This window comes from Aythya fuligula, chromosome 5 (genome assembly GCF_009819795.1).
Source record: "Aythya fuligula isolate bAytFul2 chromosome 5, bAytFul2.pri, whole genome shotgun sequence".
In the NCBI taxonomy this organism is placed as follows: Eukaryota; Metazoa; Chordata; class Aves; order Anseriformes; family Anatidae; genus Aythya; species Aythya fuligula.
The window spans coordinates 48,316,960-48,343,481 of record NC_045563.1 but is presented as its reverse complement, the minus strand read 5'-3'; the positions used below and the strand labels follow the sequence as shown (position 1 = coordinate 48,343,481).

The window sequence follows — 26,522 nt, the reverse complement described above, 5'->3', positions numbered from 1 at the left end:
ATCATCAAACCTCAGATTCTTACTGCTGATTCCCTGAGCTGCTTGCTACCCCAAAGTGTCAGTTTTGCCCTTTAACATTTTTCCCATTTGTCCATTTAGACCACTAAGAAACTGAGCTCGTGAAATGTAGACCATCCCCAGATGGAAATCTCAGTGTATTAGGTAAATTTCAAGGGATGCTCAGCACCTGGCGGTAAAGATCCCTAGTGGGTCATTTCATTAGATTTTCAATAAGTAAAAATAAATGAAGTATGCTAAAATCCTCATCATCTTCCAAAGATTAAATATGAGATGTGCAAAGGAATCTGAGAAATTTTCAGCCTGAGGATTACTTCTGATACATTTAGACATTTAGGCTGGTAATAATGGAAGAAAAACTAGGCTGCATTAATAACGTGAAAAAGAACCTTTCTCTCTGGGATGAGCTGCAAAAATGTCTTGATAACTTACCTGTCAGCTATTTGATGGAGAAAGCAAATCTTGCTGTGGGTAAAACATTTCAATGCTAAAATTTTAAGTGCTAATTTTGGGGTGAATATTTCTGTGCTCAGCTTCAGAAACAGATATTCTCTGCCAAACCAGCAGTTTCATAGCAAAGTACTTTTCCTATTTTCTATCTTTGCATGTACTGCTGCTGCACATCTTGAGAAATCACTCAGATGATTTTGTGACCCTAACTTCTAAGCTTGGCACATACTTTGTTTGATGATTGTCCTGTTCTGTAATCTCTTAATTTCCTCAATAATTTCTCCCACTCTGAACAACTGTGTGGTGCTGCTAAAATTTGGAGATTTTCATGCTCAATGGCCATCTTGTGCAGGTATAAATGAAAATTGAAGAAAAATTATGAATTGTTGAATGGTGACATCAGAATTTTTCTCTTTTTGAATAATCACTCTAATATGTAATTATCAAATCTGATAACTTGGTAAATTGTCATGCATTTCTGCTTCCTTGGTAAAATCATGAAGACACATTTCTTTATTATTATTATTATTATTGTTATTATTATTATTATTATTAATTTCCTTCTGTTGTAGCTTCTACTTTCTTAGCAGTTCTTGATAACTTGGCTTCCTTTTTTCCCATTGATTCATTTTTATTTGTATTTCAGCAATTCCAGAGGTGTTTTAATTGTTCAAGATAACATTTTTTATGTTAGGAATAAGGGATAACACATACAGTAAGCATATGGCATATAGTTACTTTTAGGTCTGGCTCACTTTCCTCTTAGCTTTCTGATTCTTTCATACTGTATGATGTTTTACACTGCTCTGACAGGAAAATGTTATTTAATATTCTGGGTTGACATTCAAAATGTTAAGGAAAATTCAGACCATGACATAGCATTATACTAATAACAGAGGGATTTACAGCAAATGAGAAAGTTCAAGAAACAATCTGAGAACAAAAGAAATACAGAATGTACTTCTACAGTTTTATGGAACATCTAACATGGCTGTTTGAGGGACTATATCCTCCCCAAAATGCATATGTTACATTGAAATCGACTCACGTCAACTTATATAGAATTACATCAAATCAAATAAAGCACAATAAGAACAGAGGAAGATGGATTCAGCTGTGGAAAAAGAAAAAATAAAATAAAAAAGAACATGAAAGAGTTCAAGTAGATTTTCAGAATTAAATTAGAAAGTGTTGCAGAGGAAAAGCGGTCTTTCCCCTCAGGGCAACGTTAGAAAATTAAACAGCAGATTTTCATTATTTGAAAAAAAAAAAAAAAAAGTATCAATTGACAAACAATGCAAGCCTTAAAACTATAAAAGTGTTGGAGCACTAGAAGCACTACTAACCTAGGTTTGTATCTATGTTTTGGCAAAACCCGACAGAAATAAAGGATTATGTGGCCTCTCTTAGCTCTGCATTGTTAGATTTTCATGCTGGACCACAAAACCAAGACCAACAAACATAAATACAAGTAATAGCTTTTCAGTAACTTTTCAAGTGTAGTTCTACTATTTTGTTTCCTTCTCCATGGGGAAATTTGCAAGTATGCAAATTATAAAGGACAAAAATCTCCCAAACAGCTAGCAAAAATGCAGTCATATAACCACTAGCTTTTTCCTTTTAAGTTCTTATTTGAGTGATGTTGCAAGGACAGTCCACTCTGTCTCAATAACACAATACTGGTATCTGAAGAAAAAGAGGGGGGAAAAAAAGGATTATTAGTTTAAAAACATCCAGTAGAAACAATACATGTACCTTCTTTACAATAAGCATATTTAACTTATTAAATGTGAGGGAAAGTGAGAGTAGTGAGACTAGTTTCTACTTTTTTTTGTGGCTATCACATATTGTTTGATTTTTTTCCATATCAGTTGTGGTCTATTTAATATTTATCTACCTCAGAGGATGCTTGTGAAGCTTAATTCATCACTTGTGAAATTCTGTGGTATTCTTAGTTTTACAGGACCGTATCATCATAAATTTATTATGTTTGTGGCTCTACTACCTAGTAGTTATGTTTGATGAGCAAACAGACTTTGCTTGTTGAGCTCAAAACGTATCACCTGCAACATCTTGGTTTTGACACGAGACATTTGACAAATGCTCTTTTGAAGCATGGTTGAAGGCCGTGGCTCTGTGGTCTGTGGCTCTGGGGACAGGCCCATGAGGACATAGCCAGTGGTTTGGGTCCCAGCACGAACAGACAGCACATTCCAGAAAATATGTTAGTCTCAAAGGGAGTAGAATGAAATGAAAATACACTTTCTCTGAAAATATTTTTCTTTTTAATAAAATGTGGAGGAAACATTAAAAAAAAAAATAGTGCGATATGGATACAAGATTAAGATACAGGGTTTGGATACAGAGGTAAGAAGCAAAGTTTATCAAACTTGGCCAAACGTATATAGGTTAAGGTCAGGTTACTGCAGTTGTTAAATAAAAATTTGTGAGGCCTTGCTGTAAATTGGCTATCTGAGGTGGTCCATGTTAAAAGTGGTTTGGGAAGGGTCACTTCAACCATCCTGTTTGGGGTGCACCTGCGAACATTGTTGAATATTAAGGGTAAACCTTGTAGCGGGTACACCTCTAAGCTGCAATATGTGTTTTTTTTAGTTGAAAGAGACTCATCTCGGGAAGTTTACTTTCTCGGTTATGTGTAACGGTGTTATGTTTCTAACTTCGGTCCCAGAGGATTGTGTGGAACCAGCGTATAAAGACCGAAGTATATCAAAGCAGGGTGTATGTGTCTCGTCAGCTGTGTTATAACACCAACCCCCGGCCCTGCCGCGCAGAGCACCCTCACAGCTCCTCTCCGCGGCCCGGAGCGGGGGAGCCCGGCGGAGCGGCCGGCAGGGGGCGCTGGGGGCCGCCCCCGCCTGACAACGGCGCGGCGCGACGGGCGGGGGCGGCCCCGGCGGCGCCGCTGGGACGTCTCGCAAGATGGCGGCGCCCCTGGACATGGAGCCGGCGGCCCTCAGCCTGGAGCTGCTGCCCACCGACCCGCTGCTGCTCATCCTCAGCTTCCTCGACTACCGCGACCTGATGAGGTGCGGGTACAAGGGGGGGAGGAAGGGGGACTGGGGGAGGCGTTGCCCGGGCCGCGGGGCGAGCAGAGCCGAGGCCGGGCCGGCGGCGGCGGGGCCGGGGGGGACCGGGGGAAACGGCCCGGGGAGGGCGGGCGGAGGCGGCTGCCGGCGGTTGCCCAACTTTTGGGTCCGTGCTGGGCTCCGCTCGCAAACGGGGTGAGGATGGGGCAGGGCTGGGGCAGGGCGCTCCCCAAGCGCTCGGCGCTGCCCCTATGGCAGCCGGTGTGCTCCGGGGACACCGCGCGGTGCGAGGCGTCCTGACGAGCTGCGGGCGGAGAGGAGCGGTGCTGGGCCCTTTTTACGTCCTTTTTAAGGAAAAAGGGATGTTCGCTTTTCCCACCCGCATGTCATGCCGCTTTTATTTGTCCCTAAGTTACCCATTAGAACCGGTAACTGAGTTGACGGAATTAGTGCTCCTCTGCCTATCTGCGGGCGGACAAAGGGCGGTCTTGTTGCCAGTCAGTGTTTTCGGAGAGCTGAAAGAGCTCTTGTTGGAATCTGAGGCAAAGCGGGCAAAATTAAACAGGAGGGCTTTTCAGGCAGCAAGAAACGTGAATGGAAGTTGCAGGCTGCTCTTGGATGGTCTGCTAGGCGGCTAAAGGGTTGTGAGTCAAACAGTGAAGATAACAATGTGTTGTTAGCTAAAACCTTACCAATAGCGTACGAGCAGTGGCAGTGATTGGAATCACGGTGTTTGTTTGGGGGAGGAGTGTGTATGAATCACACAGAATATTGTCAAAGTTGTTTCTCTTTTCCTAGATCTTAATAAGAAGGCTGAAGGCATCACAGACTTCTATTAGGATGTCAGTAAAAAAGGTTAAGCATAGCAAAAATAAAAATGTTAGCAACTGAGTAATGATGTATGGTCAGCATAGATGATTCAGTAGTAGTTGATAAAGGTAGCAAGGCTCAGTACCTATTTTTGTTATGTAGTTGAAATGAGGTGGATTTCGTTGTGCAAGGACAATTAAATACTGGTTAGGTTTCTTAGCTCTAAAGGCAACACTGGCATTTCTGCATAACTGGCTGTTTGTGGTACTCAGAGCGTCAATTGAGGAAATCTTTAGTTGGTTACTGTTTGCTTTAGTGACATGTATGTGCTTTATCACAAACATTACAGTAGTTTCTCTGGTATTCCACAGGTTGGTTAGCCTGGTGGTGGTCCTTAAATAACAGAAAAGCTGACGTGAGACAAAATATCTATTTAATTAAGGAGAATTGATCAAACATGCAATTAAAGCCAGTTTGAAACCACATGTTCCTCTGATGCCACAGTAACTTCTTTCCTCTAAGCAGTTAGAGGCTTGGTTGATATTTACCAACATGGTAAATTTCAGATAGGGTGTTAACTTCAGGATACTCTCACTTACAAATAAACATTTGTTATGTCATGAATGAAATTCTTACATGGCCAAGTGTCAAGATTTTGCTGTTAACGAGCAGCCATGAAGCAACATGGTGGTTCTACTGGAGTTGCTATTAAATTTGAAGTGCAAACCATTAGCAGGTGTTATTTGAAGGCAAAGCCATTAAAATTTACAAATGCTGCAAGGAGAGGTGAGGTAACAGTAACCTTTCAAGAGATCTGTGTTCTGGTCAAGCTGACCAGTCAAGTAAGCGAGCTGTAATTCTGAGGGGAAAAAAAGTGCAAGACCGTGCTGATGAAAGGTAATGAATAAAAAGATCCAAGGGCATTAACAATCTATTCAGTGTGTCTCCATCATAAAACTATTATGATGGTAGAAATGAATACACTGGTGTCTTTGTGTCATTGAGAGTGGAAGGGTAATGGCAGGGCATAGAAGAAGGAATAATCACTTCACATTGTTCAGGTTGGTTTTGAAATACTAATGTAGTTATACCCATTATAAGATGTTTAAACTATTAGGGGGGGAAAAAGACTGAACCAGACAGATAAACATGAAAAATTCTGTAGTCTCAGCACAAGATGTTTTCTCCAGGCCTGGACTCTGGCTTACTTAGCTTATCAGAGACAAGATTTGGAGGTACCTTTATTTCAGTATGTAACTATGTCCATTTACGCTGTTGATCTTCCTAATTTAGCAATATCTGAGCTACACTGGAGGTAAAAAAAAAAAAAAAGGAGGCAGTAACTGAAAGCTGAAGTTTGGTAACCTCGTTTGGGGTATTTAGATGTTAATCACAGTCATTAAAACACATATACTAATTGTTAGAACAAGCTACCAGAGGAAGTGGTGGTACTGCATCTGTATTTGTGGTATCTTTCTGCAAGATTCTTTGAAGTGTAACTGACAATTCAGCTCAAATAGAGAAGAAGGAGGAAAAGGTTTATTGTCTGGTGTTGAGGTTAGACTGAGTGAGACACTTATTTCTTTTGAATTGTATGGATCTTTGAATAATGTAATAATTCCCGGTATTACTGTTCTGCATGTGGCTGATGTTTTGTCACACTAATATACTGGAATGCCTTGCTGTTAATAGCAGTTCTATGTTCCAGAAAGACTTTTAAATTGTAAAAAGTAAAAATGGGAATGGACTTGCATGTTTGATGGTACCTCTGTTACTGCTTTTAAAAAGCAAGTTACCAGGCATTGGGAATATGGGTTAGCTATTGCTATCTCCTTGCATCAAGCAAGGATCAGCTTAAATGATTCTGAAGGCAATGCCCAACTCACATCCTACAGTTTCTCTTGATACTGCTTCTGCAATAATGCTGGATAGTGCAGGATATGATTCTTTGAAATTCCTGGAGGAGCAGAGTTACCTGCAGTGCAACAGTGGCAGGAGCTTATATTTGCTCTTCATAAGAGTCAACTTGCAGCTTTTTGTTTTCCATCATAAAGTTTATTTAAATAACTTAAAGTGGAAAATAACTTTGTAATACTTAAACTGTATAATTCTTAGGCTTATTGATTCAGCTTTCAGTAGTATGGCAACATTTTTGAAAAAGATCACGTAGAGACTAGAGACTTAGGTAAGGAAGCAATTTAAATCATAATAACTAGCCTACTGGAATATGTACCTCTGGTGGCATAGAGTCACACCCAAGTCTTTCAGATAATGTTTGTGATTGAAGAGATGTGCAGGGTGACCCGCTTTACAAAATGACTTAATTGCTGACAATTCTTGAAGTTCTCAAAGTATGTAGTTAATTAGAAAAGTAGTTCACGACAGCTGTAATGGAGACTCTTAACCTTTATAAGAATAACTCTAAAGAGGACAGTTGACTAACTTTGACATTAATTTAATGAGAACACAAGTTACAATGTATTAGTATTTATCTCTGTTTATTTCACTGCTCTTTTGCAATCAAACTTAATGATTTTATATTTATAGTTGCTGCTATTTGAGTCGGAGATTAAATCAGCTCTCAAGCCATGATCCATTGTGGAAAAGACACTGCAAAAAATACTGGCTTATTTCAGAGTAAGTGTGATTGTATTAAGCCTTTTCTCTCTCTTTCTCTCTATAAAAATAAGACTTACGTTATTGTGCTATGTCCACATTTCAATCTAAGAGTTACTGGAAGTAATGTTATTTGCCATTTACCAGCTTCAAAATGACGAAAGGTTTGAGGTATCAGAAATGTTAATTTACTATAAAAGTTTCATGAATATAGGAGTGTCATGGAAGGTTATGGATTGTTAGCAAAGAGGTGCTCTGTTAATCACTAGGCTGAAGGAGAAGTTACAGTCTGACTATCAGACACCAAATATTCCACGGAGGAAGGTAATATTCTGAGTACTGTAATTATGGGGTACAGCTGGATGTCTGTGGCAATGGCTGCTGTGACTGGAACCACAGAATAGTTGAGTTGGAAGGTACCTTTTGGGGTCATCTAGTCCAACTCCCCTGCTCAAGAAGGGTCGCCTATGGCAGGCTGCTCAGGGTTGTGTCTAGTATGGTCTTGAAGATCTCCACAGATGGAGACTGTGGTCACTGTCTCACACCACTGTCATAGTGAAAGAGTGTTTCTTTGCGTTCAGTTGGAATTTCCTGGGTTTTAATTTGTGCTGATTGCTTATCCTCCTGTCAGTGCACGCTACCGAGAAGAACCTGGCTCCATCTTTGCTCCCTCCTATCAGGTATTTGTATGCATTGGTGAGGTGCCCCTGAGCCTTCTCTTCTCCAGGCAGTAGAATTCCAGCTCTCTTAAGCTCTCCTAATGTGAAAGATTGATCCAATCTCATAATTGTCTTTGAGGCTTTGTGCTGTATGTCTATGTCTCTCCTGTGTTATGGAGCTCAGAACTGGACATGGTACTCCAGACACAGCCTCACCAGTGCCATCCAGAAAGGAAGGATCACCTCCCTTGACCTGCTGGCAATGTTTTCCTATTGCAGTTAAGGATCTGTTGGCTTTTTTTGCTGCAAGGGTGCATTGCTGGCTCATCGTTAGCTTGTTGTCCACCAAGACCCCCAGGTCCTTCTTGACAAAACTGCCTCTAAGTCTGTTGGCACCCATTGTGTACTGGGTATACGGGGTTATTTCTCCCCAGGTGCAGGACATCGGTGTATGTAAACATACAGTGAATGTTCTAATTACATACAGCTTGTGAAGATGTAATGCAAAAAGATGTAAAAGTTTTGTCTTGAAATTCTCTGCATAAAAATCCTAAGTGATATTTTTATTAGAATCCAAACTAGAAAGGAAAATCTGGTAAGGGGGGTTGGGGAATGAAGATAAGGAAGTGGAAAGTTCAAAGTGAGTACCTGATACTAGAGAAGAGGAACATGGTTTGTGTATGTGGGGGAGTTGAGGGGGCTAGGATTCCACTAAGCAGAACAGACTCTTGTGTTGGTTTCTGAGATGCTGGCCTCCCTTCAACCAAGAAAAGTGAGTAATCAAGGCTGAAGGAAACTTCTACAAATACCTGAGAGTGTATATATATACTGAAACTTCTCTCATCTGCTGGGACGTGATTCACTTTGGGTTTTTCCTCTTTTAACTCTTTGGTATTGTCATTAGTTTATATAACTTTCTAGATTATATTTAATGTCTTTTTTTCTCCTCAACTCATCCTCAAGAAACAGGTTTTGTCTTTCTTTATTAGAGCTAAAGAAATGCTAAAGCTGGTGTGAAGACTTCTCAAATGTGAAATTATTGTTCAGGTGTATTGAGCTGTATTAAATCTCCTAGATTGAACATGCTTAGTGGAGTCTGAAGAGTTGGAATATGTCCTTACACAACAGTGCAAAAGCTGCTATGCTTTTGGAGGCAAGCATCCTTTGTCAGATACCAACATTTTATTGGCAGCTTATCTTCCAGCATCCTGCTGTTGTGCCTGTGAGGAGAATTCAATATGCAGTGATTCTTTAAGAAACTGACTTTCCAGATCAGTTTACCGAGTTCTCATTTAACTGTTTTGCTCCTTTTTCCTTCTTATTGGGAAAATAAAGGAGTTAATGACTAACGCAGTCATTAAAAAATTAGATTTTCAAAGGCCTTCCCTGTAAATGTGTGAAATGTGATCTGATTTAGCTATTTTACCAGTTCTCTAAGACTTAATGACAGACAGCACTCTTCCTTTACGGAAATACTGTGTCTAAATTTTCCCCAGATACTACGTACCCAGATTCTTTCCTAATTCTACTCCAAGGTGCCAGAATAATTGAGTTGGTGGAGCTACCTGTGACTGAGAAATGTTCTTGGCATAGTATTATGCACACCTTTTCTGTCAAATAACAAATTTTAACGTGCCGGTTTCAGAAGTCAAGATTTTTAGACTGGTGTTTAACCTTTCTTATTTCATGTCTACTTAGTGCAGAAAAAAGTCAGCGAAATCAGAGCTGGAAAGCTATCTTTATCAGCACCTACTCTGATCTAGGAAGATATATCCAGTATTATGCTACATTGAAAAAAGCCTGGGATGACCTAGAGAAGTACTTGGGACAGCGGTGTCCTCGGATGATTGGTTCTTTGAAAGGTATGGTATAAGATCTACTTCCTTTAGTAGATTGGCTAGTGCTGCATTGTTTGACATTTAGGTTTTATACTGTTTTTATCTTAGGCATGTGCATTGATTACTGGAGCCCTGGAAGTCAAGGAGACATGCTCTCCCTTCCCCTACAGTAAATAAATAGAGGGGGACACATGGATAGTACTTCCTCAGTTACTAGTGATTCATAGAGTCTCCAAAGATTTTAAGAGAAGAAAACAAATATTTTTTTTCTAGTGAACAAATGAAAATACTCCCACTGCTTTTGTCTGTAGTTGCTGGGACTGTTTTTTATTTTTAATTTTTACTAGTCCCATTATTTCAAGGATCTGGGGCTTGTTGGTGTGATCTTTATTCATGAGATTTTTCTGAAGACATAATGAAAGCACATTCACATTGAAAACGGGCAGTTTTAAACTAAAGCCAAACAAAAAGGGAGAGTATTTCCTCTTACTTAGGTCTTCCTGTATTCCTCTAACAAAGGTAAATTAGCAGCTGAACAAGGAGTTTTAGTTCTAAAATTACATATCCAGATTAAGTTTGTCTTAATTCTTGAAGTACTTCTGGTGTTCTGATTCATAAATTGTATACATTAAGACATAAAGGAAGTTTGGGCTTTTCTGGTATAAGGATAAATAGGTCTTGCATTTTCATCTTCAATCATCTGCGTGCAATTAAATCAAATGTCTTGGTCTAATAGTGTGGTCTGTGAAATTAAAAAACTAGACTGTTTTATTTCCTATTTAAGTCTTGCACATTTCTTGGCTTGCTGGATTGTTACTTTTTTCTAATTATTTATGAATAAGTGTGATTAGAATTTAATACATGCTGGGTTTTGTTCTGATTTTTTGGGATTACTTCTGAGTATCACTGAAGTAATACCATTTTAGGAAAAAGCCATAAGAGTTGTAGGTAGCCTGAAGTCTTGTGTTACACTGGCCATAGTATTTGATGAAGATGTCCACGCCTTGATTTCTGTAACTTGCATTCTGCTCCATTGAAAACAGCACTCAGGTATATGGAATCAGCAAATTGTCAGTCAAATGTTTTATTAATAAGATGGAAATTATCTGTGGTGGAGGTGTTGAAATGAACAGATCTTTCTATGGTTTTACTTTTAAAATCCTCCCAAGGTATTTGGTGCAGTGAAGCTTCTCTTTGTCTACCAAAAGACAAAAAAAAAAAAGTGAAACCTTGTATTGTGATGGAAGGTTTTAGCAGGAGCTCTTCTAAGACTCAAACCTTCAAAATACCATTAGTACAGCACCTTGTTTCACTGGATAGTTAACTCATGTCTTATAAATTAAACTGATAATGAATACGAAAAATGTTTTTTAAAAAAATCACCCAGAAAACCTTGATTAGAGCAGACTGCACAGGGCATCCACTTGATGTTTGGTAGAAACGGCGATGTAGAAATCCCTCTGAATTGTGTGTGGAGGTATAAGAATAGTTACTCCCCACCCCTTTCTGTTGATAATGGATATGAAAATCCCCTCAATTCACTCAACATATTTATAGCTTCAAATTCTAGATGAATTGTGGCTGTAGCCAATTTTTTTTGTTGATGGTTTGATTGGAAACTGAAAGAAGCAACCCTTAGAATGGTGGAAGAGTCACATCAGTATTGCCTAAAAGTTGTAACTGGGACTCTGTCAGCTAATTACAACACTGTGGGGGAAGGTTCATTTCACTTCATAAATACTTCATGATTAAGTCAGGCCTGTTGAGATTTCACTGGATAGAGATTGGTGTGCTGTATTAAGTAATTAGTTAAAGTAATCAGCCTCCTTTCAAATGTGTGTAGTATTCATTGTATAACACCTGGCATAAAGTAGTTACCAAATATTGGTGTCTATGTTCATTTGATCATGGCATTTATAAATTCCATACTTTGTATTTGAAATAACTTGATTTTCAGTAATGTTTTCCATTTGCATGACTTCAATCAGTGGAAGATTCTTGAGACCATGCTCATAGACAGCTGCGTCCCTAAGTTAAACTGAATTTTCCTTGCTTTTGTATTTCTGTCAACTTGCTTTCTCTGAATTACAAGTGGCAAAATACTTTGAAATATATATTCCTGTATTTGCCTTCGTAATAACATAAAAAATCAGTAATGCTGGGGCTACTTCTCATTTGCCAAAGAGAATTTGAACATGCTGTTATGTTTGGAGAGTAGGTAGTTTCTCCTTATTGCTAGCTATGCAGCTCTAATAAAATGTCATGAAATAAAATTTTAAAGAAAAAGGTCTTAACTAGTGTTCATCTTTGTAAGCAACAGCATATAGACACTGTGGGCAGAGTAGTGAAGCAGCATTAAATTTGAGTGTTTCTTAGGAACAGCCCTTCTTTATTTCCCTCTCCAAAACTGCTCATAACGCTCTGTTTCTTTTTGTACGCAGAGAGTGTGCGGGAGGAAGATCTGGATGCTGTGGAAGCGCAGATAGGCTGCAAACTCCCTGACGACTACCGATGTTCATTTCGTATTCACAATGGACAGAAGCTAGTTGTTCCCGGGTAAGGAACATAAACTACATATCAAGTCATTAATTCCTGTTGTATTTATTGGATAGTCTGTTTATTAAAAATCTGCTGATCAGGACAGATGAAACATTAATTGTATCGTATCTGAGTGACACGTGTCGAATTGGTTATCTTCTACTCTCAGCAGTAACTGAAAATGTGGTGTAGATTACTAATTGATCTAATTATATAGATATATAATTTATATATAAATATATTATATAGATATATTATATATATCTTCAGTCTAACAGTTAGAAATTTTAGTTAACATACCACTAAGTTTTGCTTCATGTTATCTACGTAAATTAGCCTCTTGACACTGCAGGCTTCATGATTTAATAACTTTTTTCTTTCAAATGCTTAGGGAATAACTTTCAAATCAGTTGGTCATCAGTAGAATCACAATGTCAGTTTTGCATATTAAGTTTTCTAAGCAGAAGATTTTATAATTTCAAGTGGTATCAGCAATTAAAAACTCATTTTACATCAAGTTTAGAAGGCAAATGACCAGATGTGGATTTGCATCTTCCAACTAGAAAAAGATTTAGCAGCTCAGCATTTGACAAAGTGCCACAAGTGTTAGCAAAAGATGGAAAACTAGGGCAAATCATTGCAGAGTCTGTAGTGAGCAGTGCTTTCATGTTGCTATACCAAAACCTTCACAGGTAGAGCAGACACAGCTTTCTCTAATTCTAGTATTGTAAGCGTGGAAGGAATATGGGAAATGGCTTTATGCAACCATAAGGATGACTTATAGTTCTTTCTGTTCTAGGAGAGACTTTTTTTTTTTAGAGGAGAGGTAGGTGCTCTAGTTCTGTAGGCTTTAAATGAGATAGCTCTTTCCATTTTGGAAGTGCTTCCTTCTGTTGCCTGGTAGAGTAAAAAGTGGTAGTTACTAACAGCAATCATATCATTGATCAGTAGATGACTTCCTAATAATTTTTATCAACCTTAATAGGATTCATAAAGCTTACAGTGTCGGTTTATGCAAAATACGGTTCTTGCACTTAATCAGCTTGGAAGTGATCAACATGCAGCTCTGCAGCTTGTGTATAGCTTTGCACCTCTTCCTACTGCTTTTTCACTTCCACTAAGCCCCTACTGCAATGAGTAATATGCCTGTGGAAGGGCTGTAGCAGGGGACGCACACCTTTGGGCATGCCTTTTGGCCTGAATAACTGCCAGTGGGCTGTGATCTATTGCTGTGCCCTCAAATGGAGAGCACAAGCCTACACCCAGGTTGACACACCTCTCTGGTGGAGCCAGTTGGTTCTGATACATGAGACCCAGAGCAAGAAAGGCTGCCACACTACAAGTGGAAGGCCTGGTGTAGTCAGCCCTGTAGTTCTGTGCTTTGTTGTGGCAGGTAAATACTGCAAAGTTCAGCTCTAGGTAGTTGAAGTCTGCAGAGAGTTGATGGGATGGGCGTGTTAGGCCAAAAATGGAGAACACTGGGACTAGATGTGGCTGCATCTTGCATGTTGTCACTGTTAGGTACTTCGTGTATCTGTGCTTAGCTTTTAGCAAGAATACATAAGGAAAAATGAGAGGAATGGAACCTGTTGCCCAAGGTAGGAGCAACTTAGATCATGCTGACGTGTGTCAGCTTGTGCTTTGAGTCACTGCTTTCATAACGCCAGTAAAAGTATAGCGTCTGCAAGCGTTTGCATCTGCAAAGTTAAAGGCAACTTAGAAGGGAGTATGGGTGGGGAGGTGTAAACTACAGGTTTGTGTGTTTGGTTGGGGAAGAGAAAGTTGTGGCTCTCAGCCTCTCTGGGGGAAGGGAGAAAAATTCATATATTGTTTATAAAGACAAGGAAGCTCAGCTACTCTTGCATGTACGTTTATGGATTACTTTTTAGTCCACACTATGCTATTGGGTGACGTTACTGAAAGACAATTTATTGGAGGACTGATCAGTCTTACTCTCTCCCTAGGAGTATTTCCTTAATTGATCTGTCAAGAATACTCTGCTCTGAAGTGGCCCAGTCTAGTTTGAATTGTGCAATCAGTTAGATCTTTTTTAGTTCTAGTTACTTGGATCTAGCAGCAACCATAAGGAGAAGCTGAAGTCTCTGGAGTTTGGGATGGATGCTGGCTGTTTTGTTTGTTCTGGTTCTAGGAGCTTTCATGTGCTAATTCCAATGCAATTCCTGTACTGTCATTGACTTTGCGTTAGAATTCAAACTTCCTCATGATTTTGACAAATATCTTGCATCAATGCACCACAGGCAAAATATTTTATCTTTCAGAGCTTTGAGAGAATGTCAGTTAAATCTGCCAAAAAAAGGATGAGAAAGCTGTTGCAAAATCTGTTGTATTCCTACAATTACAAAAAACTTGAACTCTATTACTTCAGGCCTTTTTCCAGATACATATTGTATATATAGCACATTAGTGTGTAAACTTTTTCATGTGTCCTGTTGGTTCATAAGAAGAATATTTCATGGGCTTCTTTTGATGTCCTTCCAAATGTTTCAAAGTCCCATGTTGGTTATATAAAACATGTTTATGAGTAATATATTTGTTGTTCTAACTACTGCTTTCATTAATCTCATGCCATTAGCCTGTTTGAAATGTATTAAATTGTTGCTTTTAAGATCGATCTGTAAAGTAACCTGAATTAAGGAGGTATTAAAGTGCAATTCTTAGTGAAGTATCGTCAGATGCTCATCTCATAGTTAGTTGATACTTAGCATATGTATATGATGGGACATAGAGTCTTCAGAAATTTTTATGTTGACCTGGTTAGACATCTCTTCTAGAAAGGCCTCCAAAAAAGATAAAATGTCTTTTCAAACAAAAAGTCTGGTTTTAATAAAATAAAAACAATAAAATGTGACTTCTTAAATACAGAAGTCAAAAAGTTAGTAAGATGGACTGAAATTAAAGGATTTTTACAGAACTCCTGTCTACTTATTTCAAGTTTTATTTTACATTGTTCACTTTGATTTTTTACTCTGCAAAGTTTTCGCTGAAGGCTGAGACCTTGTCAAAACCCAGGCTATATCTGAAGTCTGAGTCTTTCTTGTCATCCACAAAAACTTCTTTGCAGCGTGTTTTTCTTTGGCTTTGACAAATGTAGTCTTCTTCCTCTTGCTAAGAATGCTGCTGCAGTGTGTGCCCTTGTAAGTGAATACTTAAATCATGTTACCTCATTCTTCTGTTCTCCGCCCGTTAGATTGAATGTAGGTTGCTTTTTTTTTATTTTTGCCCTGGCATTTATCTCACCTGTCACTCATACTAGCGTTAACTTCAGTTTCTGATACTCACCTTCATTCCTGATGTGATACACTTTTCAGATTAGTACAACTTTTTTTCCAATTGTGTATATTCTATTCATAAGCAGGGAGGCTCCTATGGTCTTCAGAGTTGCTTTCTTATTGTCAAAAACAACAACCAAAAATCTAATCTTTTATAGTGATGTTTACAAAAAGAAAGAGGGAAAAATTAGAAGGACACTTGATAGTCTTGTCATGTCATGCTGATGAATATTGTCTCATTCCTTCCTTGTACAGCTTTGCTTGTATCTGTCTGCCTAAGTTTTCATACTGAGATGTTAATTTCTCTGATACAGTAGCTGTTTTCCTTCTTTGCTTCTCAACATTTTCTCCAAAGTATAAAGCACCTAGGTCACTTGTGGTTTTGATGAATGATTTACTATAGCAGGTTGTTATTCTAATTGAAAAAATCATGGATGTTTTGTGGAAGTTAATTTCAATGCTATCAAAACTTGAGATACAGGCTGCATAGGGTGGTGTTCCATTATGCTACTGTAGAAAACTGTGTCAGCTGTTAACAGAAAGCCTTCACCTTTTTTGAAGTAATTGTAGACACAAAGAGAATCTCCAACAGTTTAAAAGGGTGCCTTGGGATGCACAGAATGTACCAGGAAGTATTTATTTGAGAGCTACCAAGCCTTCCTCTATGAAGGCTGGTGCTGTGAACTAAAACGTGGCTTTGCTCTTGAGTTTTATAGTTGGACTTCATCTAGCTCTAACATGCATCCAGAGCATTGATAGAATTAATACTTAGAAAAGATTTCTGAAGCTGTCGCTGCATTCTGAGTAGTATCATCTGTTTATCTTTTTTTTCTTGTTTCAAGTTTGATGGGAAGTATGGCGCTGTCGAACCACTACCGCTCTGAAGACTTGTTGGATATCGACACAGCTGCTGGAGGTTTTCAACAGAGGCTAGGTCTGAAACAATGCCTTCCGCTTACGTTTTGCATTCACACTGGCCTGAGCCAGTACATGGCCCTGGAGAGTGTGGAAGGACGAAACAAATACGAGATCTTCTATCAATGTCCAGTAAGGAGGATATGTTTATACTTCTGAATGTACTTTTCAAATAGTTGATGGTACCCCATTGCATGTTATCTGATACCCAAAATACTTTACATAGTATAAGGTCAATATTAAGACAGCATGCTGGTTTCCGTTGTTTGTCCTTGAGTTGCCATCAGGTTTCACCAAAGTATACAAGTGGAGTGCTTATTAGATGAAAGAAATTTACAAGAAGTAGTTAATGCTATAGCAGTTTCCATAGGTTTATGATAGTGGATGGCATTCATCTTTTCGTCTTTATTGGAAGATATTACTTAAATTTGTTTATAGCTATGGCAGGTATATAATCTTGTTCCTTTAAGGAATAAAAGCTTTTCTTTGGGAGATATTCATCTGTATGAATTTCTTCACCCAGATATGATAAATGTGAATTTACTGAAGGGTATCCTCAAAAAAAAGCAGGGGAAGTGAAGAGTGTTTCTTCTATTTATATATAATAAAAAGAAGTTGTTGGGCTGGGAGGATATCTTCTTCCTGCTATGTGCTTTCTAGCTGTTTATTTTCAAAGCATGTAGCACTTGGATTTCCAGGAAATGTCGTGATAAGGGATCACGTGGAGGATTGTTAAGCTCTTTGTTTGTATTATGTATTTTGTATTATGTATTATTAATTAAACGTTTTGGATAATGCTCTGAAACTTGAAATGCTATGTAAATTTTGGGTTATCTCTGAACAGTCTTGCTTGTTTCAAGGGGGTATGTGGTAGTAAAGGATATGGAATTGTTGAGTCTGGAGAAGAGAAGGCTCAGGAGAATCTTATCAATGAGTATGAATACTGGATAGCAGGGCATAAGGAAGTCAGAGCTAGACTTTTCTCTGTGATGCCTGCCCAATTACAGAAGAAGAGACAGTAAGCACAAATTGAAACAGAAGAAACCTGATCTGAACATAGGGAAAGAGCTTTTTACTGTGAGTGTGGCTGAATACTGGAACAGGTTACTTACAGAGGTTGCATGGTCTCTCTCTTGGAGACAGAGCCCATGGTCCTGGGTAACCTGCCCTAGCTGATCCTGTCTTGAGTGGGGGGTTTGGACTGATCATCTCCAAAGGTCCTCTCCAAGCTCAACTTTACTGTTTCTGTTCTAAGTCAATATATTTTGATTTGTTGTGTTTCTTAAGCAATGCATTAAATCTAATTAACCTTAATGGAATGTTCAAGCTGTACATTTAATTATCAGCTGAGTACTCACAGGGACAGGAATTTGTGTTTTACATTATACATTTGAATATCTGGCTGGGAATATAATGGTGTATTAAGAAGCCAGATTATTGGTTTAGTGAATGTAGGGAAAGCATTCCATGTGTTACGTTTCAGATGTTGAATTTTAACCTTTGAAGTCTAATGCTTTATTTCTAATAAATCCATAACTTTCCCTTTTAGGACCAAATGGCTCGCAATCCGTCTGCTATTGATATGTTCATTACAGGTAACACTTCAGAATAAAGAGTTCTGCAGAATGTTTTAATTGTGTGTAGAAAATATACATCAGTGTTTGACAGATCAAATCAAACTGTACAGTGCAGTTGACTTGTACAGAGCAAGTGCTCTAAATTTTCTGTGCTACTTACAAGACACTAACCTGATTTAAAACATCAGTGATTATTTGAAATGAGATGGAAGTTTTCTTTAATGAAGCTTGTCCTTCCTCGTGCCTTGTATACGGATTACTCAGTGTATTAACCTGTCTAACAAGATGAGCAAAAGCTTTAAATTAGCCATCATTGGAATGATGTAAGTAAATATGCATCCAAATAGGCAGGCTTTTTTCCAGTAGTTTTTGCTACCAGGTTGGAAGTTCAAAATATTTTGTGTCTCTTAATGAAATCTTATTAATTATAACCATAGCTACAGAAGAAAGCCTTTCTGAATTTTGATTTGGCTAATTTTGTGTAATTTGGTTATGTAGTAGTCCACTGAGATCATCTGTCTGATATGTACATTAGCTGAAATGATTCTTTGTTTTCATTCCCTGAAATCTGGTAACCGTGACTGTGCTCTCCCACTGAGTCAAAAGAATTAATTTAGACAGATGTGTTCTAACTGGTGCCAAAATTCATGTTAGCATTGTATATTTCTTCAGATATATATACTAATAGTAACAGTGGGAAACTACATTAGACAATGCTATACTATTGCTGGTTTAGGTTGGAGGTAGGTAAACTCTTAGCCACTCTAATTTTAGGAAACCTTTCTATGTACTCATAGATTTTGTGAACTGGTTTCAATGTGCAGTAAAAAGTTTGTCATCTGTTTTATGAAGGTCATATTTTGGAGTGCACTATGTTCTTTAGGATAGTCAGAGGGAAGTTACAGCAAAAGCTCAAGACTAATAGCTGGTTACTTGTGTCTTTTCAGCTGAGGATGATGTAATGCTTTAAAGCTACTCTGGTGTATTCGTATTGTTACCTCGAGCTTGCCGCTTTTATGGCATTGCCTCAATGGTGAGGTGATCCGACATCGTACCTAAATGTATGGCACTTGGCTGAAAGGGTTTATCTTGGCATATTGCAGGGTGGAGGGGAAGCTTCATATACAGCATTTATCTAGATTTTTTTTGAACATTGCAGAGTAGATTGGTCCATTTTCTCCATTCAGAGTTGCTTTATACAAGGTTTGCATTTGTGGATTAGTGGTAGAAAGGAGGATAATAAGCTTGGAATTGCTTAGACTTCCAAAAGGTTAAAGGACAGTACACGTAGCTCTTGCACAAAGGAAGAAGTGGTAAGTACATGTAATCTAACAGGAGTGATAATACTTGATAACATGTCAGTGGAGGCTAGGATAATGGTTTCACAGTATTTCAGTTAGCTTCAAGATTTTTTTTTGAGTGATATTGACAAATATTTGAAGAACTCTGTGTATTTCTCTGTTGAACTCTGTCACAATGCTTAGAAAATCTGTAGCTGAGAAATTGTTTTCCAGGAAGGCAGTATTGCTTGTATGAAACTCCGCTCTTTAAGAGTTAAATGTGACAGCTTGACTGTCTGCTTAGAAATCAAGCTGTTCCTAAATAATGGCTGTAGGTGTACGAAAAGCTTTTTCAGACAATGGCTTTATGTTTAAGAAAATTCTAGCTTCTTTTGAATGACGTACAGCCTTATTTCTTCTGGGTTTGTAGGAGGAGTGCAGAGCATCTCTCTGTCTATGCCTCATCCCTGTTCTTAAGGAGAGGAAAACTCTGCAATTTGTTAGCAAGTTTCTTAAAGTATTCATATGGAAACTTGGTGTGTATATATATATCTATCAAAATTAAGTAAGTCCATCAGCAGGCTTGTGTGCTCCTTGTAGGTAGACTAGCTGGAAATAGCTACACAAATAGAATAGGCTGCTGTACTAGTCATCTTTCCAAATCATAGCAGAACAGTCTTGATAAGGAAAACATGATGACAGGCACCAGCATTTGAAGGCTGTGATTATAATGTGATATACTTAGCGAAGAGCTGCTTTGATTGCTTTGGCATTTCTGGAATATGTAATCTTCATTGTAGGTTGCTTTCTACAAATGATCTTTGTTGGTTGAATGAGCTGGGATATTAACTGTCATCTAAAAGTCTGAGAATATATCGTAGAAGTATTCCAAGTTTTTTAAAGTGTTTGCTTTGAATATTTATCGTAATGTACTCAGTGGTAAACTTGTCTGTCCTTATGAACACTTCTCTTCTTTGACACCTAGGTACATCTTACTTGGAATGGTTTACATCCTACGTAAACAAGGTTGTAACTGGTGGTTATCCTATCATCAGAGATCAGATTTTCAGGTATTGTGACCGGGATTTATAACTTCACTGCAGTGTGTTGATGGCTTGTTTAGAATGTGGACTTCTTTTGCAGTAGTTCTGCGTTTGTGATACCAAAAGCTAATGGTGGAGAAGAGGAAGTGCATGAGATGTTTCAGATAGAACTTTAAAACAGAATGCTTAAAAGCTTTTTTTGAACATCACAAGCTTCAGAGATTATAACTTTGTGTTATCAGAACTGGAATCTTGTGATACAGTTGATCTGAAGCATAGCTAGTACCATATCATTTATTCTGTCTGCTATGCATGCACTGCAGCTGCAGAGCTGTTCTTAGCTATTAAAAATCAGTTGTTCCAGTGAACTGGTCTCTAAAGTAACACAGTGCAGAATCAGTACATAAACAGGATTTGTTCTGGTGTTTGAATATTCACCCATGTATAATTTCTTCTAAATATAAGAACCTTATTTCTGTGGAACTGGGGTGTTCCAGAACACAAGCTCCTCATCTGAAAATTTCTTTGCTGTAGGAGTTGTTAGGTTTTTGGTTTTTAAATAGCATAAGGATGCATCCTTGTTAAACAAGTGGGTTTTCACTGACTTCAGATCCAATTATACAGCTAGCTTAATACAAGCATTAATGCAGTTACAGAGAGCTGTAGCTGTATGAGTTTGGGAAGAATATATACTAAAGATTCTGCATGCATCCTTTGTTTAACTGCCAAATTATGAATTACTTCTAAGTCTAGCCCCACAGTGCTCTTATTAGTGATTAACTAATCACTTTACATCTTCAGTTTTCTGTACTAAATGTTCAGAGCTATTTTTAGATTTGTTTTTCTTTTTGTAGGTATGTCCATGATAAAGAATGTGTTGCTACCACAGGAGATATTACTGTTTCTGTGTCCACGTCTTTTCTACCTGAACTCAGTTCTGTACATCCACCGCACTATTTCTTCACATACAGAATCAGGTGAGAGTAACTGCATGACCCTTAAAACACAGGGGAGACTTGTGTAGTGTTAAGATCATCAACTGTTGCAAATTTATGCACAGAATTCATAAAGTTACTGAAATGAATGGGAAGTATCTGAATGTGCACAGCATGCAGTACTTTCTAATAGAAAAGATCACTAAAATATTACCTGGCCAGGTACATAAAGTATCTGTCAAGTTGGTAATTGGTAAAGTACAGTAATGGGTGAGAGGAAGAATTTCTAAGTAATTCCTGCCCTTTAGAAAGGGCTAAACACAGTGAATAGAGGCACGCAGGTATATCTTGGCGATTGATTCAGTATACTTCACTGCAGTGTGTTGTGTTTTTTTTCCCCAGTCTATTTTGAGACAGAGCCCAAGACTACCAAGCTTTTCTTGAAATGTATGAAAGTAGTTATGTAACCATTAAGTATGCTATTTGGCTTCTAGAATTGAAATGTCCAAAGATGCTCTTCCTGAGAAGGCTTGTCAGCTGGACAGTCGATACTGGAGAATAACAAATGCCAAAGGTGATGTAGAAGAGGTTCAGGGTCCTGGAGTAGTTGGTAAGTAAAAGGTTGCTTTTATGAATCTGTTTAGCATACATGTTATGAAAGTTCCACTATTAGTTATTCCTTATGATGAGAAGGTGGCAGTTGTGTGGTTTGTATAAACAGAATTTCATTGCTTGAAATGAAGACACATGTATGTATCTGTTTTGTCTTGAAGTTGTTTTACAAGGGGAGTTTGAAAAGCCTGCTAGTTAAATTTTCTCCGAACAGTTCTTTTTAGTACTAGTTACTAAGAATAATTTATGTCCACAGGAATCTAAAATCATCTGCCTGAATGTTATAGAGCTCAGCAAACTGCTAAATTGTGGTTAACTTTAGTGCTAAATTATGGTTATACTTTAGTCCTTACTTATTGTGATCTGGTATTTTACCAACAGGGGAGTTTCCAATAATCAGTCCAGGGAGAGTCTATGAATATACCAGCTGTACCACTTTTTCCACGACATCTGGATATATGGAGGGGTATTACACCTTCCACTGCCTCTACTACAAGGACAAATTCTTTAATGTTACAATTCCCAGATTTCATATGGTGTGCCCAACATTCAAGGTGTCTACAGCACGAATGGTAAGTAGATATGCATTTGTGCTTATCCTGGATTTTGTGTCTCACCTTCTGTTTTCATTGATCACTTGGATTGATTTTAATAGGGGAGTGCAGCTGTGTGTTGAAACGAGTTTCAGTTCTTTTCTTGAAAATGTACTCTTTCAGGTTTGCTTCAACAAAAACTAAAAGAATCACTACATCTGAGACTTCAGCAACTTCCCACTATATAAATTCTTTTCAGCTTCTGGAATATTTATTGATTTAAAAAACAAACAAAAAACCACACTAACACTTGTATTGCAAAACTCACAGTACTGAACAGTATTTGGATTGGTAATTCCATATAAAACATACCACAGTTAAGCCTACATCAGTCTGGAAACCATAGCAGTATTTTGAGGCAGTTTCTATGTCACTAAAGCCATATATCCTTGTTGCTTTGGCATGTAATAGTACCAATTTAATTCAAGACCCTAGGTCCTAGCTTTCACAAGAAGTCCTGACTGGCTATGGGTGTTCCTTCTTGGGTCCTCACCTCTGTCTGGTATCAAGGTCAAACTGTGTCTTATCAGGTGAGATCTGTTGCCCTGTAGGCTTTTAACGGGTAGAACTTGACCATTCTGTTGTCCTGTGTCTGAGCTCCAGCGCTCCCCAGAATGCACAGAAATATGTATGTATGGTTATGTCTGTTCAGGGTGTATTTCAGAGGTATATCTGATTATGCAGACTGCAGCAATGTTGAGGTTTGTTTGTTTATTTTGTTTTAAGGAGCTACTTTATTTCTTAATTTGTACCTTGAAGCATGGCATTGAGTTAGCTGTTCGGATTTCTTAGTTCTTTTAAATATTCCTTCTTGGTATCACCACACTACAGTATGTTTTAGCCATAATTGTTGATTCACTTTCTTCAACAACAAATGTTTAAGTTAATAACAATTCTAAAAAGGTGTTGGTCCTCTTATGCTCACTAGTTCACACTGAAGTGCATTTCATTAAGTCACTTAATGAACTCAATAAGATACTTAGCTTACTGTTACTGTAATGTAATTGTAGGTGATCTTTAACTTTTCTGTTTGTTTTGGCACATTTAGAGAAGATTGCTTTATTTTATCACTAGCATAGCCCTTATTTAGTGTCTAATTCAGATAGAACTTAAAAGACTTTGTGCAAGTACTGAGTCTTTCTTAGGAGTAAGCATCTATCTTTACACTTTTTCCTGTTTTTCCAAGGGATTTGAGAAACTTGGTAGTAGCTGTAACAGTAAATGCCAGCAGAGGTCGTGCTTATAATGGAAAATGTCATATCTAACTTAAGCTTACATTTGTGAGTTGTAACCTCTTCCAGTCAGCTGACTGTGAGAATCATTTGCTTTTATATCTTTTGCTGTACCTCTAGTTCTAAAAGGTAGTAATGACCCTCTTTTTAAAAAACAAACAAACAAAAAAACTACCTGTACTAAAAGACTAGATAAGCTGCCAAGGAAATTGGTACAACTAGGGTGCTGAATTGTGGTACCTTGTGGCATTGTATACATAGCCTTAATTATTCCATGCATAAAACTAGTGGCTATTTATTGAGTTAATGGTTAAGTACTTAGGCAAAATTTATCTTTATTGCTAATTATTACTGTAAGCTTAGGGAACTGGTGTTAAGACATGGGGTATGGTATCTACCTCCGGTAACTGATGCAGTAATATAGGCTTTCAATTTTTCTAGGGAATTGTTAGTGCTTCTTTATAAGTAGCTGGAATACAAAATTTTGATTAAATATGTGTATGTTTTGTATTAGGAAACAAATCATAATGAATATGCAGTGGATGAAGATGAAGATTCCACAGACACTGATGAATATGAAGATCGACGTAGAGTGTTGGACATTCCTGCACCTTCTGGACGCTGCCCACATCATACCTGATGGGATTTTGTTTGCTTCAAAACTGTTTTCAGAAGCTCTTTGAACTCTTGGGACTAGTGCATAAGAATATGTCTGACTATTGTAAATGAACTTTCTGTTGCACATCAGGGCAACTAGCATGAATGTTGGTGCCAGCTCTAATATTCATCAGAATATAATATTTTTTTTTTTTCCCTGGCTTGGAAGTGGGGGGGGGAAAGGAGGAAGGGAGAGGAAGAGAAAGATGTTTAGGTTTTGTTGACTTTTTTCCAAAGTGCAGAACAGCTTGATAGTCTGAGGTAATCATATCTTACAGTTTTAAACTATTGCGTATTTATGATCATATTACAAATGCGGTGTGGGGAATTGTTTTTATACAAACATTTAAAATTAGCAATAGACAAGATGGCAAAAAAGGTGTGTACTATTGTCCTTTCTCATGAGTTTCTACTGTTGATAATTTCTGCTAAGAATGAAATTTGCAGGTTGGTCAATGTATCCCACTTGGGTTAGATCAGGTGCTCTTATGCTCTTTTTATTAACATACAAGTACCAGAAAATTCTGGTTATCAGATACATACATTTGGAATGAAACTGGCCTTATTTTTGGACAATCTGTCTTTCAGCTTAATTTTATGCTAAATGACTCTGATTGAATAATGCCTTTTTGGAATGTAGTGTACATGCATAATCTGTCACTCGATAACAAAGAAATTTCTCAATGACTACAAAATATGAATTTGTAAATATGTTTTGAGTTTTTCTTTATATGATGTTTGCTGTTCAGACTTTGTCATAGGTGACAGCTTATGTTGAAGTATCATGTCTCCCTAAATCCTCTATGGGTTTTTGCAACTATGCATGAATCCAAAAGAAAAAAAGAGCCTGACAGAACACTAGATGACTAGAAACTTTATATTTAAAGAAGTATCTGTTTGCTTTATCACTTTTATTTTGTTTCCACTGTCATTAATAAACAACTTAACTGCCTCCTTTGCTCTAAAGTACAACATGGGACTGATTCTGCTGAGACTTGAGCAAAAATTATGACTAGTTTTCCTGTAGTCAGTTCTTCTTTCTGACATCCAGAATCAGTAGCTCCAATGATGGGATACCAGCATATTGTTCCAAGTGATTTTTTTTTCCATTACTGATTAGCTAACTGTTACATGAACTCTAGATTTGTACAAGCCCTAGTATTGGATTCTCAATGTGCACATCTTTCTCTTGTGTCACACAACATCTGGATCTTCTGCAGCAGTATAAGGTAGAAAAACAAAAATTGAATGTGACTCCTGCAGTTGTTCAGGTAAAGCATCTAGAGAAGTAAAACAGAATTGTGTTACCACCCACAGAACAGTGTGAAATACTAGATTAGTTTTAAAATGATTTTGAAGACTCCTGAATACTAATTATGAGGGGAAAATGTGATGGTTTCAACTGAAAACTTATCATTGGTTAAAAGGATCAATGAAAAAGGGTTTAGAAACCCCTATTTAGCAGAACTAGAACTTATTCCAGTGCAATAGGTTTGTTTTGGGTGTTTTAAGGACTATTAACTGTCATGCCTTGCTGTGGTATGCAACAGGGATCTGTATGTTCTAGAAGTGGTATCAGCCAAAGGTCATTATAACCTGTAGAAACACTTCCAACTCTTAACAATATTACTCAAGGAGTGGTATTTCCCTTCAGTCATTAAAGAGGAGAACGTAATTACTGCCTACTGTTGAGTAAGACAAGATACAGGACCATACTATTCTGCTAACTTGTAAGCAGTCATCTTGAGATTTTGTGAGCTGTGATCCAAGCACAGCTGGTAGTCACAGGACTCAGCCTGCTAACGACACATGTATGAGGTAAAAACCTACCCAGGCAGGAGAACAGCTTGTTGTGGCTACTGTACCAACTTGTAACTTGAGAAAAGTTATATAAAATGGCTTCAGGCAGTTATTTTAGCACAGTGGCGTACTGCCTGAAGTTACCAGATGATACTGCAAGCACTGTACCTCACCTTTACTTACAGATCAAACAAAGTGCATGCCAGTACTTTCCTCACCCCACCCAAAAGCAGTGTGTATGCCAAATCAGCATGAAAAGTGAAGTGGCCACGACAATGGAAGAAAACAAGGCATTAGCTATGTCTGCCAGGCCAGCACTGTTGGACTGTAGAAGTCATCGCTGGGGAAGTGAAAATTGGTTGTCAAGATTGCACTTTAGAGGACAGCATTTCACCAGTGCTCAGACTTAGTCCACAAGCAAGTGCTGAGTAGGTGCATTTGTAAATGGTGTTATGATACTTCCACCTGCTCAATGCTTGCTGTTTGCTGTAAGCTGTACAACACATATGCTGCACTGCCTGTCCCTTTGGTGACCATCCCTTTGACCAAGCCTGAAGTTCTTCCAGCTTCTGCTGACTCAGATGCTGAGGATCTGATGCTTACTTTATTGGG

General features: G+C 38.0%; 1 protein-coding gene across 1 annotated transcript; it reads left to right on the top strand.

Moving 5' to 3' along the window:
- The first annotated feature begins 3,394 nt into the window (after positions 1-3,394).
- On the top strand, positions 3,395-25,079 carry FBXO3 (F-box protein 3). Its single transcript, XM_032188828.1, has 11 exons — positions 3,395-3,515; positions 6,873-6,962; positions 9,299-9,462; positions 11,880-11,994; positions 16,109-16,313; positions 17,731-17,776; positions 20,024-20,108; positions 20,936-21,058; positions 21,511-21,626; positions 22,010-22,200; positions 23,968-25,079. The coding sequence occupies exons 1-11, from the start codon at positions 3,409-3,411 to the stop codon at positions 24,091-24,093; spliced, it is 1,368 nt and encodes a 455-aa protein (XP_032044719.1). The 5' UTR covers positions 3,395-3,408; the 3' UTR covers positions 24,094-25,079.
- The last annotated feature ends 1,443 nt before the right edge of the window (positions 25,080-26,522 follow it).

Bases quoted from the DNA above. Each gene is read 5' to 3' on its own strand.
- FBXO3 (XM_032188828.1), top strand. From the start codon at position 3,409: ATGGCGGCGCCCCTGGACATGGAGCCGGCGGCCCTCAGCCTGGAGCTG. The intron at 3,516-6,872 runs GTGCGGGTACAA...TTATATTTATAG, and splicing joins GACTACCGCGACCTGATGAG to TTGCTGCTATTTGAGTCGGA. The intron at 22,201-23,967 runs GTAAGTAGATAT...GTTTTGTATTAG, and splicing joins AGGTGTCTACAGCACGAATG to GAAACAAATCATAATGAATA.